Source organism: Diabrotica virgifera, chromosome 1 (genome assembly GCF_917563875.1).
Source record: "Diabrotica virgifera virgifera chromosome 1, PGI_DIABVI_V3a".
Taxonomy (NCBI): Eukaryota; Metazoa; Arthropoda; class Insecta; order Coleoptera; family Chrysomelidae; genus Diabrotica; species Diabrotica virgifera.
The window spans coordinates 250,716,773-250,735,367 of NC_065443.1; the positions used below are offsets into that span (position 1 = coordinate 250,716,773).

General features: G+C 31.3%; 1 protein-coding gene across 3 annotated transcripts in view; it reads right to left on the reverse strand.

The window, feature by feature from the left end:
- LOC114329102 (cytochrome P450 9e2) overlaps positions 1 to 18,595 on the reverse strand; it is a 64,668-nt gene that overhangs the window by 7,554 nt on the left and 38,519 nt on the right. For 2 of the 3 annotated variants that reach the window (XM_050641983.1, XM_028278117.2), the window contains exons 3-5: positions 16,922 to 17,253; positions 1,181 to 1,388; positions 859 to 1,095 (exon numbers count right to left, since the gene is read on the reverse strand). In XM_050641983.1, the coding sequence (XP_050497940.1) occupies positions 859 to 1,095; positions 1,181 to 1,388; positions 16,922 to 17,253 (777 nt within the window). The remainder of the gene's footprint in view (positions 1 to 858; positions 1,096 to 1,180; positions 1,389 to 16,921; positions 17,254 to 18,595) is intronic. The other variant, XM_050641984.1, reaches the window with a different exon arrangement.

Here is an 18,595-nt window from a genome sequence, read left to right on the forward strand (position 1 = left end):
TACTATATGATTTGTATTTAATAATATTTTATGGAAACGGAATGCCACGGATATGGAAAGTAAACGGAAGGTATAGTGAGAATCGACCTTAAAGCGGTTGGCCTGCGCGAACCTGCTTTGACTATATTCGTGTACATTTAAAGACGTATTCATTTTAAAAACGTTTAAAAGCGGGTCCGCGCAGTTTGACCGTAAGCGGAAACCGCTTCCACTATGTTCGCCGACTTAAGGCGATTTTGCGGTTTCTAAATGTAGGCGTAGCATTCTTGAAATATGTAGGCGTACCATATTAGCGGTAAGTGCAATATGCTAAGGTATATGGACGGCAACTGTAGTAGATACCGTCAAAACGCCATGGTATTTAACATTTGCCGCCAAATGGCTTAGGCTACGGCTCCACGGGCGAGAAATTTACGCTAGCAGTAGCTGTAAAACGAACTTAAGGTTCCACGGAACGGAATAGGAATAGCCGAACTGAACCGACTACGCACAAGTCCTGTAGTCGGTACAGTTCGGCTATTCCTATTCCGTTCCGCGGAACCTTAAGTTCGTTTTACGGCTACTGCTAGCGTCAATTTCTCGCCCGTGGAGCCGTAGCGTTAGTATTTTAATTTAAAAGTGTAGATTCCGCTAACAAAGTTGCAATTTTATTTAAAATATAATGCTTCTACAACTCCAAAGACTTTGTAAATATTTACTAAATACCATGTTCTTCCTAGAAATACAAAAATCTCATTTTCGATAAAAAATCAGTTACCGCCTTTGGGCTTAGCACGGCAGATCTCATCTGCATATAATTTAGATATATAAACAATTACAGAGATAGTAGAAATGTTTGTTTTAACGGGAAATATTTACCTGACACCACCATATCCATATATTTCATGTTTACAAGAGCTTCGTATGTTAATTTTCCATTACAATTTTCCATAGTTTCTTTAACTTCATCTCTAAGGCTCTCTTGAATATCTGGATTGGCACATAGTTCATGTCCTAAGAAGCTCATTAAGTTGGAACTCGAGTCAAAACCCGCAAAGAAGAAGACAAGAGCTTGGGCGACAATATCGTCGTTGGTGATATCGGTTTTTACTTCAGCTGGAAATTGAAATAATTAATACTAAAAAGTTTAAACTCTAAATAAAAATATAGTTCTTGTGAGGGAGTTACAATTAGAACTTACATTTAAGATGTTCTTCGACAATGGCATATCCAGTATCATCAGTAGTCTGCTGTTCATCGGCTTTAGAGGTTCCTTTTCTTGCCTCTAGAAGTAAATGGATCATATCTGGCCTCACAATTCCTTTTTCTTCTCTCATTTTAATAGAATCTTCAATAATCTTCGTAAAGAAGTCCCCGACGCTTTCTTCGATGATTCTGATGTTCAAGAGCTAAATATATATGAAATAATATATATGTATTAACATTTCTGGTTAAATAAAAAAAATTAAAGGAGCTAATATTTATTTAATAGAATAATATAAATTTTGAAGTAATAAAAAAATATAGAAGAAAGAGGGAAGAATCAGCCTTTTAGGAATCAATAGACCATCAGCAAATTTTAGGTCCAGAAGTAGAAAGATCTGAGAATATCATCTTCTTCTTCTTCTTTTTGTATAGACATGACTCTGTCTGTTTTTTCAATATGCCTCTAGTAAGTTGTCGTTCCATCGTTTTCGTGGTCTTCCCACTGATCATCTCCCTATTGGGGAACCGTCTCTCGCGCTGTCCTGACTATCCTATTTGTTGTCATTCGGCTTATGTGGTCATTCCATTCTATTCTTCTGTTTCTTACCCAGTTGTTAATGTTATACACCTTGCATCTCCGTCGTATATCTGTACTTCTAGCTCTGTTCCATAGAGTCTTACTATCGATTTTTCGAAGGGTTTTCATCTCCGCTGTTTAGAGCAAGCTTTTGCTGTTCCGCTAATGACAGTTTTGTAAATTCTGCCTTTCATTTCTTTTCCGATATTTTTATTTCTCCATATTGTGTCATTCAGGCAACCTGCGGCTCTGTTTGCTCTATTCACTTGATCTTCTACTTCTGTTTCGAGCCTTCCGTAGCTAGATAGTGTGATGACTAGGTATTTAAACTCCATCACTTGTTCTATTATCTGACCTTCCAGCTCCAATTTACATCTTATTGGATCTACTGTTATAACCATGCATTTTGTCTTTTGTGAGGAAACTAACATGTTAAATTTTCTGGTGATTATGTTGAATTGGTGCAGCATACGTTGTAAATCATCTGTACTTTGAGAAATCAGTATTGCATCGTCCGCATAGCAGATTATTATAAGCTGTTTTCTCCCATTTGGCATCCTTTTTTAGTTCTTACGTTTTTATTATTTCGTCCATGATCAGGTTGAACAATAAAGGACTCAAGGAATCCCCCTGTCTTATCCCATTGCCGGCTTCAATTGGTTCAGTTAATTCATCGTCAACTTTTACTTTTATTGTGTTGTTCTAGTAGATGTTTTTGATCGTTTTAATTATTCCTAGAGGTACCTCTCTTCTCGAGTATAACAAATGGATAACGTCCTTTAATGTGAGCCTGTCAAATGCTTTCTTAAGGTCCACGAAACATAAATATGCCAGTTTGTTGTATTCCAACGATTTCTCTTGAACTTGTCTCAATATAAATATAGCGTCAGTGCATGACTTTCCCGATCTAAAACCTTGTTGTTCTTCTGCTAATGTTATAATTTCATTCAATTTGTTTGTTATCACTTTGGTTATTAATTTTGATGTTGTGTTTAATAACTTAATTTCTCTGTAATTCTCCGCGTCCGATTTGTCTCCTTTTTTGAAGAGAGGTATTAAGATGCTTGATCTCCATTCTTGTGGTATTCTGTTTTGTTCTATTATTTTTTGTATTAGTTTTAACAGTTGTTTAGTTAGATCTTGTCCTCCGTACTTTAGGAGTTCGTTCGATATTCTGTCCTCTCCCTGGAGATTTTCTATTTTTTAATTTTCTTAATGCTTCCCGTACCTCTCCCTCCTCGATGTTTATTTCTTCGTTTGTTGCAATTTCAGGTGTTGGTGGTTCACTATCGTCGCCTTTAGCAAATAGAGATCGGAAGTAGTCTGCCCATGTTTCCTTCTGAATGTGTTTCGCTTTTATTAATTCGTTCATCTCCTTTCTTTGCCCTCTGATCAATCTCCATACTTCTTTTTGCGTTCCGTAGAAGTCGTGTTCCATCTGATTTGAGAAACTCTGCCAGTGCTTCCTTTTTGTTTGCCTCACTAACGTATTCATTTACCTAATTGGTTTAAATAGATGGATGATAGTTCAACGCGTTTCAAACAGAGAAGTCTTAAACAAGATAGGTCAAGGCGAAGGCGACTTGATGAAGATGATAAAAAAGAGAAAACTTGAATATCTGAGGCATACAATGAATGGTTACTCAACGGAAGGATCGACGGAAAAAGAAGAATTGGTAGGAAGAAATATTTATGGCTCCGAAACCTTCGTCAATGGACTGGCTTATCAGCAGATCAATTGTTACATGCCGCGCTAGATCGAGAAAAATCTCGGCAAATTATCATGGAAGCTACCCACGCCTAAAATTTGGAAACGGTACTGAAAGAAGAAGAATTGGTTTAATAAAAAGATTTAACCACTTTGATTAAGAAATTCCTTTTTATAAAATAATATTTCATAAACAGACACTTATATGTCACTTGACCAACGGATAGAATATTCGGATTCTTCTTCTTCTTCTTCTTCTTGTAGTGCCTATCCGTTTCGGATGTTGGCGACCTTAATGGCAATCTGTACTTTGCACACTTCTGCTCTAAAAGACTTGTGGTTGTTGTTTTGAACCATGTGCGTAGATTCTTCAGTCAGGAAATCCTTCGCCTTTCTGGTCCTCGTTTTCCCTCCACTTTTCCTTGCAAGATTAATTGCAGTAGTCCATATCTTTCACGGTTTCTCATGATGTGACCGAGGTATTCGATTTTGGCTGCTTCTATTGTGGTTAACAGCTCTTTTTCTTTTTGCATTCTCAGCAAAACACCCTCATTAGTAACGTGGTCGGTATAAGGTACCTTCAGGATTCGACGATAAAGCCACATCTCAAAAGCCTCAATTTTCTTGCAGGTGGCGTCTGTGAGAGTCCACAACTCAACTCCGTACAACAGTATAGGAAAGATATAACATAGCAGTAACCTGACTTTTATGGGCAATGTTAAATCATGACATTTGAATAACTTAGCCATTTTTTGAAATGCAGATCTTGCATTCTCTATCCTACATTTAATTTCTATGGAATGGTCAGAGTTTTCATTGACGTTCGTACCAAGGTAGGTGTATGTTTTTACTCTTTCTATTTGTTGACCGTTCACAATGATTCGCCCAAATTGCTGTTCCTTCTTAGAGATCATCATACATTTTGATTTCTTAGTGTTTAGTGAAAGTCCGTATCTCTGGCTGACTTCTGTGATTCTGTTCATTAACTCCTGGAGGGCTTCAGAACTGTCAGCGAATACCACCGTGTCGTCTGCGTATCTTATGTTATTAATACATTCTCCTTTAATTCTAATTCCGGCTTCAACATCATCCACTGTTTCTTGAAAGATTTGCTCAGAGTAGATGTTAAACAGCAGTGGTGATAATATACATCTCTGACGGACCCCACCTTTGATTTTGATATCGTCTAATTCTCCTGCCTCTGTCCGGATAGTTGATGTTTGATTCCAGTACAGATTGCTGATAGTTCGTTCTTACATCACAGGTGTTTATTCCAATATTGGTTAGTATCTCCATCAGCTTGTCGTGCTTTATGGTAATCAATGAAGCATGCATAAATATCGCAATTTACGTCTCTACATCGTTGAAATAGCACTTGTATACTAAAGAGAGCCTCTCTCGTGCCCAATGCATTCCGAAAACCAAACTGTGTACGGCTAATTTTCTCTTCGCAGAGTCTATATATCCTTTGATGTATAATTTTTAGAAGTAATTTTAAAATATGGCTCATTAAGCTGATGTTCGGAAATCACTGCAGGATACGGATTTTGTTTTCTTTGTTAAAGCAACAAACGTCGACTTTAGCCATGTACTTGGTATTACTCCGCTCAAATATATGTCATTAAATATTTTTGTTAGGCGTCGAGTATCGTCGGTATTAAATAGTTTTATGGGTTTAGCATATGCATTGTCAGGTCCAGGAGCTTTGTCATCTTTTAGTCGTGATATTGCTTTTTCCACTTCATCTGATGTGATTGGTAAGCGGTCATCACATATGTAGGATGAAGTTGTTCGGATCTAGTAGCATCAAAGAGTTCTTGTATGTATTTTGTCCATATGCAAATTTCTTGGTTTTTGTCTGTGATGATATCACCCTGTTGGTCTCGCAGTTTGCTAGTTGTGTTGGATTTCTGAAGACCAGCTGCTTGTTTCACCTTTTTATGCATGTTAAACGTATCATGTTTTTGTTCTAACAACTCTATCTCTTCACACTGTGACTTTAACCAATTCTCTTTGGCCTTTCGTATTTCAGTTCAAAGGATAGAAGAACATTAACCAATATTTTACCCCATTTTTCTACCAGAACACTATCACTTCAAGGGGCGTATGAAAAAAATCGGGCTGACGGAAAGGTGAACTGAAAATTCTGTCAGGCTGATGACGGGACGACGGAACACGTTCTGTGCAACTGCCCAGGATTGGATAGGATAAAGCTCAATACATTTGAGTATTAACAACTCGAGCTTAGGCGACTATTCACAACTAAAAAGAGGAGCTACACAGAACAGCAAATACGAGAAATGGACATAAGTGGCGAGAGAAATCAAGTAAGGAAATTCTTTATAGACAAGACGAAAACGGCTTTGCATAATCACATTCGTGAGACACCCCACAATAAGGTTCAAGGAGTCGCCCACGCAAAAAGTGGTCCAAATTTTTTTAACAATTTTTTTAAATCAAATTGCAAAAATCAAAATTTTTGGCCCCACAATTTTTTTTTAGATTTTTTGGACAATTTTGGACAAAAAAGGTCTGTTATATTTTTTCTCTAAAGTTAATCGTTTTTGAGTTATAAGCAATTTAAAATTTGAAAAACGAGAAAATGACCATTTTTAAGGCTTAATAACTCGGTTAAAAGTTATTATTATGAAAGTCAGAAAGTGACTAAATCAAAGTTTAAAGCCCTCCCTACAAGATCCTGAAGAAATTTTTGTTATTATTTTATTACTAAGCTGTTATTTTTAAGTAATAATAATGAGCGCCATGCACGTGTTAGGCGGCCGTAAATGCTGAATGCGAGAGAGATGCCATTCCGGCAGTCCACATGTCCATCTTACTCGCACTTACATTTACAGCCGCGTCAATACGATCTAACCCCTCATTTTTATTAATTAAAAATAACAGCTAAGTAATAAATTAATGACACATATTTCTTCAGGACCATGTAGCGGGGGCTTTAAACTTTGATTTAGTCACTTTCTGACTTTAATAGTAATAATTTTTAACCGAGTTATTAAGCCTTGAAAATGGCAATTTTCGCGTTTTTCAAATTTTAAATTGCTTATTACTCGAAAAAGATCAATTTTAGAAAAATTATAAGAGACCTTTTTTGTCCAGAATGATCCAAAAACCATAAAAAAAATTGTCTGGCCCAAAAATATTGATTTTTGCAATTTGATTAAAAAAAATGTTAAAAAAAATTTGGACCACTTTTCGCGTGGGCGACTTCTTGAACCTTATTCTGGGGTGTCTCACGAATGTGATTGTGCAAAAAAATCTCATGGGAATATTTTTCCCAACGAACCCGCCGTTTTCGCCTTGTCTATAGGGAAGTGCAGAAAGTCAGACAAGGCGGAACTGTTGTGGTAACACAAGTTATGATAAATGAATCAGGTGAACTGATAACGATAGAAATAGAAATCATTGGACGATTGAAGGAATACTTTCGAAAACTAAACTTTGAAAGTGAGAGAGAGGAAGCAGATATTACATTTCATTCTGCAGATGTTGAAAACCAGCACCAACACTTCGGAAGAAAAGAATGCGATATCATCTCTTAAAGATCTCAAAGCACCAGGAAATTATGGTACAAATGGAGAATTTATAAAAGAGGAGGAAACGTTTTACATAAAAAATTGTAAGACATTATTCTGAGTTGATAGCAACAACAAAAAATGCCTAGGGAATGGAATGGAAGCGTTATAATACCCGTACTAGGCCAGGAACCGAAGCTTTTCACCTCGCAATTTTTACAGAATGGATCGATTTGCTTGAAAATTTAAGAATAAGTACTGGACAGTCCAAGGATTAAAATCTATATGATTCCGAAAGGCGCTTTTACCATGGGGGTGGTTGCCACCCCATCTCGGGGTGGAAATTATTTATTATATTTTGACCGCAAAAGTTGATAAAAACATTCATTCTAAGCAAAAAATGTTGTACTTATACATTTTTTTTAATTAATAGTTTTCGATTTATTCGTTATCGAAAGTATTAGTTTTGTATAGAAAATTTTTTTTCAAACCAAGTTCTTGGGAATTAAAATAACCTATAATTTTATATTAAAACATCTTTCTATTTTTTTTTTTTATTTTTTTTTTTTTTATTTATTTATTATTTATACATATGACCTGGCCTCTAGTGACTAATCCAGGTCGTTTTTTCCTGATGGGATTACAGATATTTTTTTTTTATATTTTTACATTTTTTACTCAACTATTAAATCTATTTTTACAATAACAATTTGCCATAATCTCTTAATTACGTATAACAAACAAATTTAAATAAACAATTTAAAATATTTTTGGTACTATCAACTCCCTTCTAAGTTATAAAGACAGTCCCTCTATTTTCAGAAGAGAGTTGGTAGTTTTTTTTTTTTTTTTATTTTTTTTTTATTTTTATGAATTATGTATTGAATTATTATTTTTATTTATTTATTTTATATTGAATTATTATTATTATAATTGTAAATATCTATTTTTGAATTTATATTTTATTTTATTTATTTTAACTTTATCTTACTCAACTTCATCAGGGTTGGATTATTGGTTGTCTTCTTCTATTATTATAGATTTCTTGTTGTTTTTTAGATATTATTTGTGCGAGATTGTTTAATATTTCAAAATATTCTTCATTTTGTAATATATCTCTTATTTCAATTCTTTCTAATCTTCTTCTCATTTCTCTGTGTTCTTCATTTTCTATAGTATTTTCACAATGTAACACTATATGTTCTGGTGTACCTAGTTCTCCACATTCACAATATGCATCATCTTTTAAGTTAAATCTTTCCAAATATGTTGGGTACGGTCCATGTCCTGTTAAAAAGTGTATTAAACCTTGTTTTGGATTAAAATAATTTGGAATGTTTTCTAATATTGGTATAAAATTGTATAAACGTCTAGATTTTGTTGAATTTTCCCATTCATTTTGTCTTTTTCTATTTATTATTTCTTTTAATTCTCTTTTATTTCTTATATCTAATCCTATTATTTGTATTATTTTTTCATGTTTTTCTTTTTTTAGCCAATAATTACATGCTCTTTTTTGTGTTTCTAAATGCATTGGCATTACTCCAGTTAAAACTGTGAGTGCCTGTGTTGCAGTTGTTCCAAATGCTCCCGTCATTCTTACAAGAAATCCTCTCTGAGCTCTATTTAATTTTTCTGCGTTTTTTTTATTTATTAATCTATGTGCCCATACACTTGAACCGTACCCTACAATTGATGCAAGTATTGTACTTAGGTATATTCTCATCTGTCGGAACGAAATTCTATATTCCTTCTGTGCTAGACTAGCAATGCTATGCATGATCTTTGTTGCCTTTTCACAGACACAATTCATGTGTTTTGTAAATAATTTTTGTTCGTCTATTATAATACCTAAATATCTTGTTTCCATTTTTCTTTTTATTGTTTTCCCTCTAATTTTTATAATTGGATCTCTTTCTAAATTTCCTTTTATTAAACTATATGTTGTTTTTGAATCTGATATTGTTAATTTTACTTTATTCATCCAATCATTTACTCTTATTAATACTTCATTTGATTTATTTTCTAATTCTCTTCTTGAGTTTGCATCTATGATCAACAACAAATCATCTGCATATGCTATGCTTCCAAGCACTTCAGGATCTATAGTCAATTGTTCCAACAGTTCCTCTAGCATTACATCCCAGAACATAGGTCCACAAACTGATCCTTGTGGACATCCTTTTGTGATATGTTTTGTCTTTTTTCCTGTTGGACAGCTTAGGCTTGCATATCGGTCTTGACAGTAGTTTCTGAGACTTCCGTACAGATTCTTTGGACATCTCATTCTTCGAAGTCTTTCAAAGAATGACGGCCACCAAAGATTGTCAAAAGCCCCAGACACGTCTATAAAGATCATTAAAACATACTTTTTTATGCTTTCGTTTACTATTTCAAATACTTTATTTATTGCATCTTCTGTTGATCTACCTTTCCTAAAACCATACTGACCAGGATGTAATCCAATTTCTGTTCTTATTTGATTTAATTTTTTACATAGTAATTTTTCTTGTAATTTTCCCATTGTATTCAATAAACATACCGGTCTATATGATTTCGGTAAGGCAGGATCTTTATCTTCCCCTTTATGTATTATTATAACTTCTGCTTGTTTAAAATTATTGGGAAACCTTCTTTGTCTAAGACATTCATTATATAATGATGTTAGTACTGGAATTATTTGTTCCGACAATGCTTGAAGTATTTCAACATGAATATTATCCGGTCCAGGTGCCTTCTTTCTTTTCATTTCTCTCATACTTTCATATACTTCTTCTTCTGTGAATTCCTCTATTTCTCTTTCTTCTTCTATTTGGTATTCTTGTATCATTTCTTCTCTTATATTTCTTTGTTCTACTGTTTCTCCTTCTAATTTATCTGGAGGTAATAATACATTAAGTAATGTTTCGGCCGATTCTTCCCAACTTTCTGTAAATGTTCCATCTTCTTTTTTTAAAGTAGAAAGCATTGTCGGACATCTAATTTTTTTAGAAACTATTTTATATGGTATTCCCCACATATCTAATTCTAAGTGTCTTGATACGAAGGTTTCCCAACTTTTAGCTTTTGTTATTTTTATTTCTTGTTTATATTCTTGTTTTAGTCTTCTATATTCACCTAGAAGGATTTGCCTCTCAAGATAGATACCACATCGTTGATATCGCTTTCGCGCATATCTAACTCTGCTTCTCATTCTTGTGAGGTTTTCCTTCCAGGCTGAGTTTTTTACTTTACTATTTTCTTTTATTTTTGGTATTGCTATATCCATTGCTTTTTTAATTTGTTTGGTTAATTCTTTTGTTGCAATATTTATATTAGATCCCCTTTGTACCAGACAAGGTGGTCGAAACTCAGACTTTAATAGTTCATAATTTGCTTTACCTATATTGTATCTTACCGAAGATATTTCCGTATTACGTGGATTTAGGTTATTAAGATTGAAAGTTATAAGGTTGTGATCACTTATTGTTGCATGCTCCATCACTTTCCAATCCTTAACTAGGTGTGCTACTGCAACATTTGATATTGTTATATCTATATTGCTAGCCGCACCAGCTCTGTTTTGAAAAGTTGGTGGGTTTCCTGGTTTATTGTGTACTATCAACTCTAGTTCATTAATCATATCTTCTACTAATAATCCTTTTTGATCTGTTTGAGTTGAATTCCACAATATTGATTTTGCATTTACGTCTGCTACAACTATAACTTTTTCCTCTCTATACGTTATAAATATAGCTCTTATCTTTTCCACGTATTCATCAATATCTTCACAGAACTGACAATATAGGTTAGCTATGATAAATTTACCTGCTTTTGTTAGCAATTCTACACAGATACAGTGTCGATCACTAAATTGTTTTAGAATTAGAAGTCTCATATTTTTATTGAATAATACGGTTACCGCCATTGGATTTTCTCCTATGCTTGCACATTGTGCATTAATTGGCATGTGTTGAATTTTTCCTAGTCTTGTGTATGGTTCTTGAATGCAAACCATATCAAGACTATTTTCTTCTGCTGTTTTTCTTATTTCATGTAGTACTGTGATACTTCTCATACCATTTATTTGTCCTATTTTTATATTGAATGTTTTGTTTGTCATTAATTAATTTGGTTTGTTTTTTTTTATTAATTTCATTTTGGTTTCCGTGTTTATTAGAATCGAATAAATTTTCATTTTTAGTATTTTATCACCATATCTGTGTATTTTATTATTTTTAATTATTTTATCTGAGTTTATTCCCTCTTCTCTGATACAATAATTTTTATTATTTTTAAAGTATTTTTGTTTTATATTATGATTTATATTTTTTGTATTTTTAGCATTTAAAGTATGATTTTTTGTTCTCATGACTCTGTTTTTAACCATTGCATCACATTGGTTTTTATGTTTTTGAAATTTTTTATTTTTTATTATATTAATTTTTAATGTTATAAAATTTAATTTTAATTTAATTTTAATTTCAAATTTAATTTTAATTTTCATTTTAATTTTAATTTTAATTTTAATTAAATTTTAAATAATATTTATGTACCATAGTCTGTTTTTTGAATTAGACGATTTAAAAGTAGAGCATAAGTTGTACAATTTTTATTTTCTTTATTACATTGTTTTCCTCTGTGTTTGCAAGGTATGCATACCTTTGGCTGTCCTGTTTTATTACAATTTTTTCTTTCGTGATTTTCACCACAATGGTTACATGTTGTTTCTTTATTACAGTGTTTGCTTACGTGTCCTAGATCATTACATTTATTACATTTTGCTACCACTATGTAATCTTTTGTGTTTACACTTGTAAAACCAACATATGTTTTATTTATTATTAACTGTTTTCTTATATCAGGTGACACTTCTAATACATAATGGACCGTAGATTTCTCTCTTGGTCCTGTCTTAAATTTTAATTTACAATTGTTTGTAAAGTCTTCTTTTGTTATATTTTCAAAATTTTGAGTATATATTTTATTTAATATAATTTCTTCTTTTTCGTTGCTTGGTAAATCATACATTATTACTAGTGGTTTTCTTTTTTTTGGAAGTTCACATTTAAATTTTTCTTTTATTTTTTCATTATTTTTTATTTTTTCAATGTCTTCTAGTGTTGGAGTTTCAATTATTAATACTCTTCCTGATGTTCTCATTTTGTTTATTTTTAATTTATTTTTTTCTGGATCTAGAACTTTCGTAAGTTCTTCTTGTACTTTTCTTCCAGTTTGTGCTGTTTCACTTGTTATAAAAAGAGTGTTTATTTGTTTTTGTGTCTCTATTAGTTTTTGATTTTCAGTTTTATTATTTATTGGTTTTGATGTTATTGCAGCATATGTTTGTTTCGTTTCTTGTGTTTGTGTTATTTTTCTTAATTTTTCATATTCTATTCTTTGTCTATTATTTTCTTCTTTTAATATTTTTATTTGTCCTTCCATATTTCCATATTCCATTGCTAATAACATTATTCTATTTTTTAAATCATCTTTTCCTATTTTACTTAATCTTTTACCTATTTCCATTTCACCTTCAATGAAGTCAAGTAAGTCTTTAATTTTTGTTTTAGTATTATCAATATTTTCATTCAAATTTATATTTAATTCAGTATTATTTATATTATTATCTACAATACTATTATCTAATATTTCATTATTATTATTTTGAGATAAGGTATTAATACTAATTCTAAAACTATTTTCAATTATGTCATCTATTTGAGATGAATTACCTCCAAAAGAAGTAATTTTCTTTTTATCTCCCATTTTTTCCACTTTTTTACCTACAATTTCTTCAGTGTGCTCTTAGCCCTACCACTGAGCTTATTGTGGGAGGACCCCGACTTATGGCAGTGGAGTGGTTGCCCGCCCCCTAACCACGTGGAGGTGGCAGGAGTACTAACTACTAACACTAAAGAAATACAGGATACATACACAGATGTTCTTACTAAAATAAATAGAAATGTTCTAACCTATTTGAATTTGGATGCCTGTTATAAAATCCTCCTCCATGGGGTTAACGTTTATATATATTACAACTAGTTGATGGGATCATCAAGGAGAGTTCGTTTCACACTTTCGTATGAAAGTAAATAAAATATATAAATAAAATATTTATAAAAAATAATTTTGTAGGTTTTTACAAGATATATAAGCCTATTAATATTAAATATTTTTAAAATCCTCAGTCGCCAAAAAGAGGTGAATTTGAAAGGGTTGGTAAAGGTGGTTTTTGCATGTTATTACAAGTTTAGTTGTCAATAGCTCACCCAATTTTTGCCGTAATTTTTTTATTTAAATGAGGTTCTTGGGACTTAAATAATTTCATATTTAAATATTTTTTCGTATCTCTGATGCTTATCTTGCTATTCTGAAGAAAAGGACGTTTTTTCCAAACTACAAAATTGGTTTTATTCGTTTTTAACTCTAATTTTTTAAAAACTAATCATTCTAAGCCGGTCAAACTTCTAGAACCTATTAATAGTACCTAAATAAAAAAGATCAAATAACGTTAATGACTAGTATTAATTAGGGTGGTGATTAGGGGGTAGCTTGCGATCACTTTTTCGCTGAAAAAAATGGGGACTGACATTCTTTTAAGTCACTTAATTTTTGAGCTAGAGACTTTTTTATTTCTGGCGATAGATATTTTTAAGTACTTTAAACGAGTTTGAACAAGCTCTCCTCGAAAAATGCATAGTTTTCCCGTCTTTTCACTTTGAAACTACAATATTTACCATTTGACGAAGAGGAGCCAGCATATAATGAAATATAGCTCGATTACTGTTGGTCTTAAAGAAAATTAAAAAAAAACGTATTTGTTTATTTTTTTAAAAGGTACATTTTTGTTAAGTTGTTTTGATAAAACGAAAACTTTTGGAGTTATTAGCATAAAACTTATTAAAAACATTGGTTTTTTCCATATAAAACTAACACTTTCGATAGCGAATAAATCGAAATCTATCAATTTTATCAAAAAAATGTATAGAACGTTTTTTTGCTTATAATGAACGTTTTTACCAACTTTTGCGATTAAAATATAATAAAAAATATCCACTCCGAGATGGGATGGCAACCACCCCCATGGCAATAGCGCCTTTCGGCATGATATATATTTTGATCCTTGGACTAACCACTACTTATTCTCAAATTTTTGAGCAAATCGATCCATTCTGTAAAAATTGCGCGGTTTTGTCCTATTTTAAGCTTCATTACTTAGACTATAAATAAAAAATGAGAAAAAACAATTTCGAAACTATAGTCATATCGCTTAGTATATAAAATTGTATCAATTATCTTGTCAAAGAGGCTCAGTCCGTATTTGGAAGTTAGTCTAGGCGAGTACTAATACAGGTTTTGCGCTGGAAAATCAACAATAAATAAAATATTTACGATCCAAGAGGTATTGGAAAAAACAGGAAATTCAACCGAGATGTACACCAAATGTTCGTAGATTTCCAGCCAGAGTATGATTCTTTGAAAAGAAGCAGACTATGGCTAGCAATGCTAAAAAATAGGAATATTAAGAAAATTAGTGGAGCTAACTCAAATTGCGTGACAGACTCATATGTACAGGTAAAGATAGGAAATAGAACATCGGTGTCATTTAGCAAACCCCTTATAACCGTTCATATTCATTTTGGCCTGTAGGGGAGTGCATTTAGATTTTCACTTCGGAAAAAATCAAACAAGATAGGACTTTTTGTAATTTCATTAAGAAATGTTTAATAAACAACATATCAAAAAGTTCTACTCGAGAAGTGGGTGGTTCATTTTTTATTAAACAAATGAACTGCGAAAATAGATGTTTTTTTAAATAACTCCGAAAATATAAATTTTTGAAAAAAACTGACTTAACCATTGAAAAATTCAGAAAATTTAACAAAAAAAAACTTATATAAAGATTTTTCTAAAATTAAACCTGTAGCTTCTATAATTTTTTATTTATAACGCTAAAGTCACCCTTCTCACAAACATTGGCGCACTGTAAAATAGCGTACGGCGAAGTGCACGGTTAAGTTATTTTAATGTAATTCTTTAACTAATCGATCAAATGAAATTTTACAAATTGAACATGAAAGAAGAATAATTCAGCTATCGTATGGTTATAATAAAAAGAAACAAAATATATGGGCATAAGTACGGTGTGGGCTGAAATTGAGACTTACATGAATTTTGTTTAAAAATGATTTAAAAATGTGTAACTAATACCATTTTTCTTATAAAACTTTCAATTTTGCACAACTTCCCTTTAATGATATTACTAAACGATGTTTTATTCAAAAAAAATCTCAAAAATGTATTTCAAATGATGTCTCAAAAAATGGAATTTTTGAAAACTTCACAGTTTTACAGAATTAACACCATTTTAAGACGGTATTACTTATTTTTCAACAGATCTATTACAGTTTTATAGGTGTTTTTTTAAAGCTTAGGATGTAGTCTTTAAAATGCATTAAACTATTTTACTTTAGAAATGAAATAAACTATTTCTTTTTGAGAAAATTAAGGAAGATAACAAAAATGTAATACAAAAACCGAAAATTACCAGCTAAAAAAATGTTTATACAAAGTGATCAAAATTTTTTTCTGTAAAACTTATCTAAAATACATTTAATAATAAGCTTCAACAATAATAAATGGTAAACAAAAAAATTTTTTTAGCTCATACAGTATGTCTGCGTAACTTGGAACCTATTGATAACTTTTTTATTATCAGTCTTACGAAAAAAAGTTATTTTTTATAAAATACTCTGCATTGTATATAATCTAAGATGCAACCATCAAATATATAATTTTAGTAATTTTATACGAGGTATGTCAAAAAATATGAATTTCACTCAAGAGTAAAGTACCTTTATATTTCACAATATCGAAAATTGTTATAAAGAAAAGTTGTTTGGAATTAAAAAATATGTTTCAGTGTTCAACTACATCTTTCTAATTAAAATATTATGAACAATAAAGGCACTTGACTCTTAAGAAAAATTCATATTTTTTACATACCTCGTACAAAACTGAAAAAGTTTGATATCTGATGGTTGTATCATAGATTTTAGACCAAATAGAGCATTTTATGAATAATAACTTTTTTCGAAAAATTGATAATAAAATAGTTACAATAATTGTAATAAAATGATGATGGGTATCCCTAATTTGAGAAAAAATTGAATTTTTTTTTTCGATTAGAATAATGTAATTGTATAGTAACACATAGTTTTTAATTTCAAACAACTTTTCATAATAGCATTTTTTTATATTCTGGAATAAAAAGTACTTTACTTTTTAAAGAAATTCATATTTTTGACATAACTCATATAAAATTGATAAAATTTAATATCTGGTGGTTGAGAGTTTTAGATTTTTGACTATCCAGAGTATTTAATGAAGAATAACTTTTTTTCGTAAAATTGATAATAAAAAAGTTTTCCATGTAGATCCTAGCTACGCAAACATACTGTATAAGAGCTTCTGTATACGAATTTTCAAATTGTAATGCCCTATTCGGATTCAGCATAACCAAAAACAAAATAGAAACATATTTGATCATAGTAAAATGATGAATTCAGCGATATTTTTAAAATTATTTATACGAAACAATTGTTATTGTTTAAACAATTAATAAACAATTAGCGGCCAAATCTGCGAGTAGAACTTTTTACTTTAACATGTACCTATATGAACTAACAAAAAAAGTTTTTAGGAAAATATAAGCTTGTTTGAATTATTCCGAAAAAATGCATGTTTTCGTTCTAATTGCACTCCCCTACTGAGAATATGCAATAAATAAAATATCGTCTGAAAGGGGGATTTGAGAATCGAGGATCAGAACTATTGTTGGCTTTTGCAGATGATCTAGATGCAGTAGCTAGTAGCTCATTCTACAAGAGACAACAATAATTCTACAAACCTAACCTAACCTAACCCCATTCTTACCTTCGCGACACTTGGTAGAAATATGTTAAAAACAAATCTAAATAAGGCTCTGTAGCTACCAAATGCAGTTAAACTCTTTCCGTTGACGTAGAATTCGTTGTTCGGCTTGGCCAGCGAATCAACTTCAAATCCAAAGGCAGTTGAAGCTATCACATCGTTACTATACCGCGAAGATACTTCTTTCATTTCCACTGGGAACACATCTTTGTTTTGACTGAGGTAAAAATTGACGAACCTCTCAGCGTTAGCTTTCATTAAGAGAAACATTCCTTTCATCTTGCTGCTGGTGAACGAGGGACTAAGGGTTGATCTCATATTTCTCCATTTGCTACCTACAAAAAATACAGTAAGACACAAGAGGCATACGATAATTAGAAGACAATAAAAAAAACGAAACACATTCACCCGACAGAAGAATAAAAAATAATTACTGGAACGTTTTTTCGATAGAAATGGAACATGTTTTTTATGGTCTGCAAAATAAAACATAACACTTTTAGCCCGATCAGGGAACACAAAATTTTACGAAAACCTCCAAAAAAATAAGGGAAGGATGAAAATTTGGGAATAGGTAGTTCAAATTGTCTATTATTATATAAGAAAAAGTTTACAATTCAACATCCCCTCCATTTTACAAAAATTGGGAAATGCGGGGTGAAAAATATTTTCTCGGGAGTGAAAAAATATACGTTCAAAATAGGCCCGGAATTGGATAAAATTCTAAGCCACTTTTGTTCTATAGAGTTTTTTCACTAAGTCAATACTTTTTGAGTTATTTGCGAGTGAATATGTTAATTTTTAACAAAAAAAACATGTTTTTGGACGGTTTTTCGCAGATAACCCAAAACGTAAGTATCCTAGCGAAAAAATATTCTGAGTGAAAATATAGCTTATAAAAAATTGAAAAAATGGTGCAGGCGTGAAGTCTGTTGACCCAGTGGAAGCAGAGTTGTAGCTAATGAAAAGTACGTTCTTCTTCGTCAAATTCCAAATCGAATATTTCAATGTGAAATAACCAAAAAACAGAGCACTTTTCGGGGAAAATTCATTATAACTTTTTTAAAGTGTTTAAAAAAGTTTATTTCCGTTTTTAAAAAAAAAAACTTCCAACATTAAAAATATGTGAGTTACGCTCAAAATATTGTTGGCTCCTTTTATTTTTTGGTACAAAAATTGCGAAAATCAACCCCTAATTAGCTTCCCTAATAAAATTAATCGTTACCGCTTCACAAGTTACTTTACTTATGTATTATATATATTATCTATAATAAGTTTCATTGGTTTAAAGTGTTCATTTTTGAAAAAAATTGGGTTTAAAATAAAACATTTTTTTTAATTTTGAAAAAAATGGAATTATTAATGGACTTAACTTAAAAATATTAGTAATACCAAAAATCTTAACGAGTAATAAAATGTACGTTTTGCTTTTCTGAATATTTTTTCTTTTTTGTTTTCTTGTTAGACAAAAATTGGTTATGCTATAGCTGTTCAAAATTTGCCAAACTCGTGATTAGTTACTCGTTCAATTTTAACTACAGCTTTTTCAAAAATAAGCACTTTGGCCCGATGAAACTTACAGATCATATAAATAATACATACGTAAAGTAACTTGTGAAGTGGTAATGATAAAATTTATTTGTGATGCTAATTAAAGGGTGATTTTCGCGATTTTTT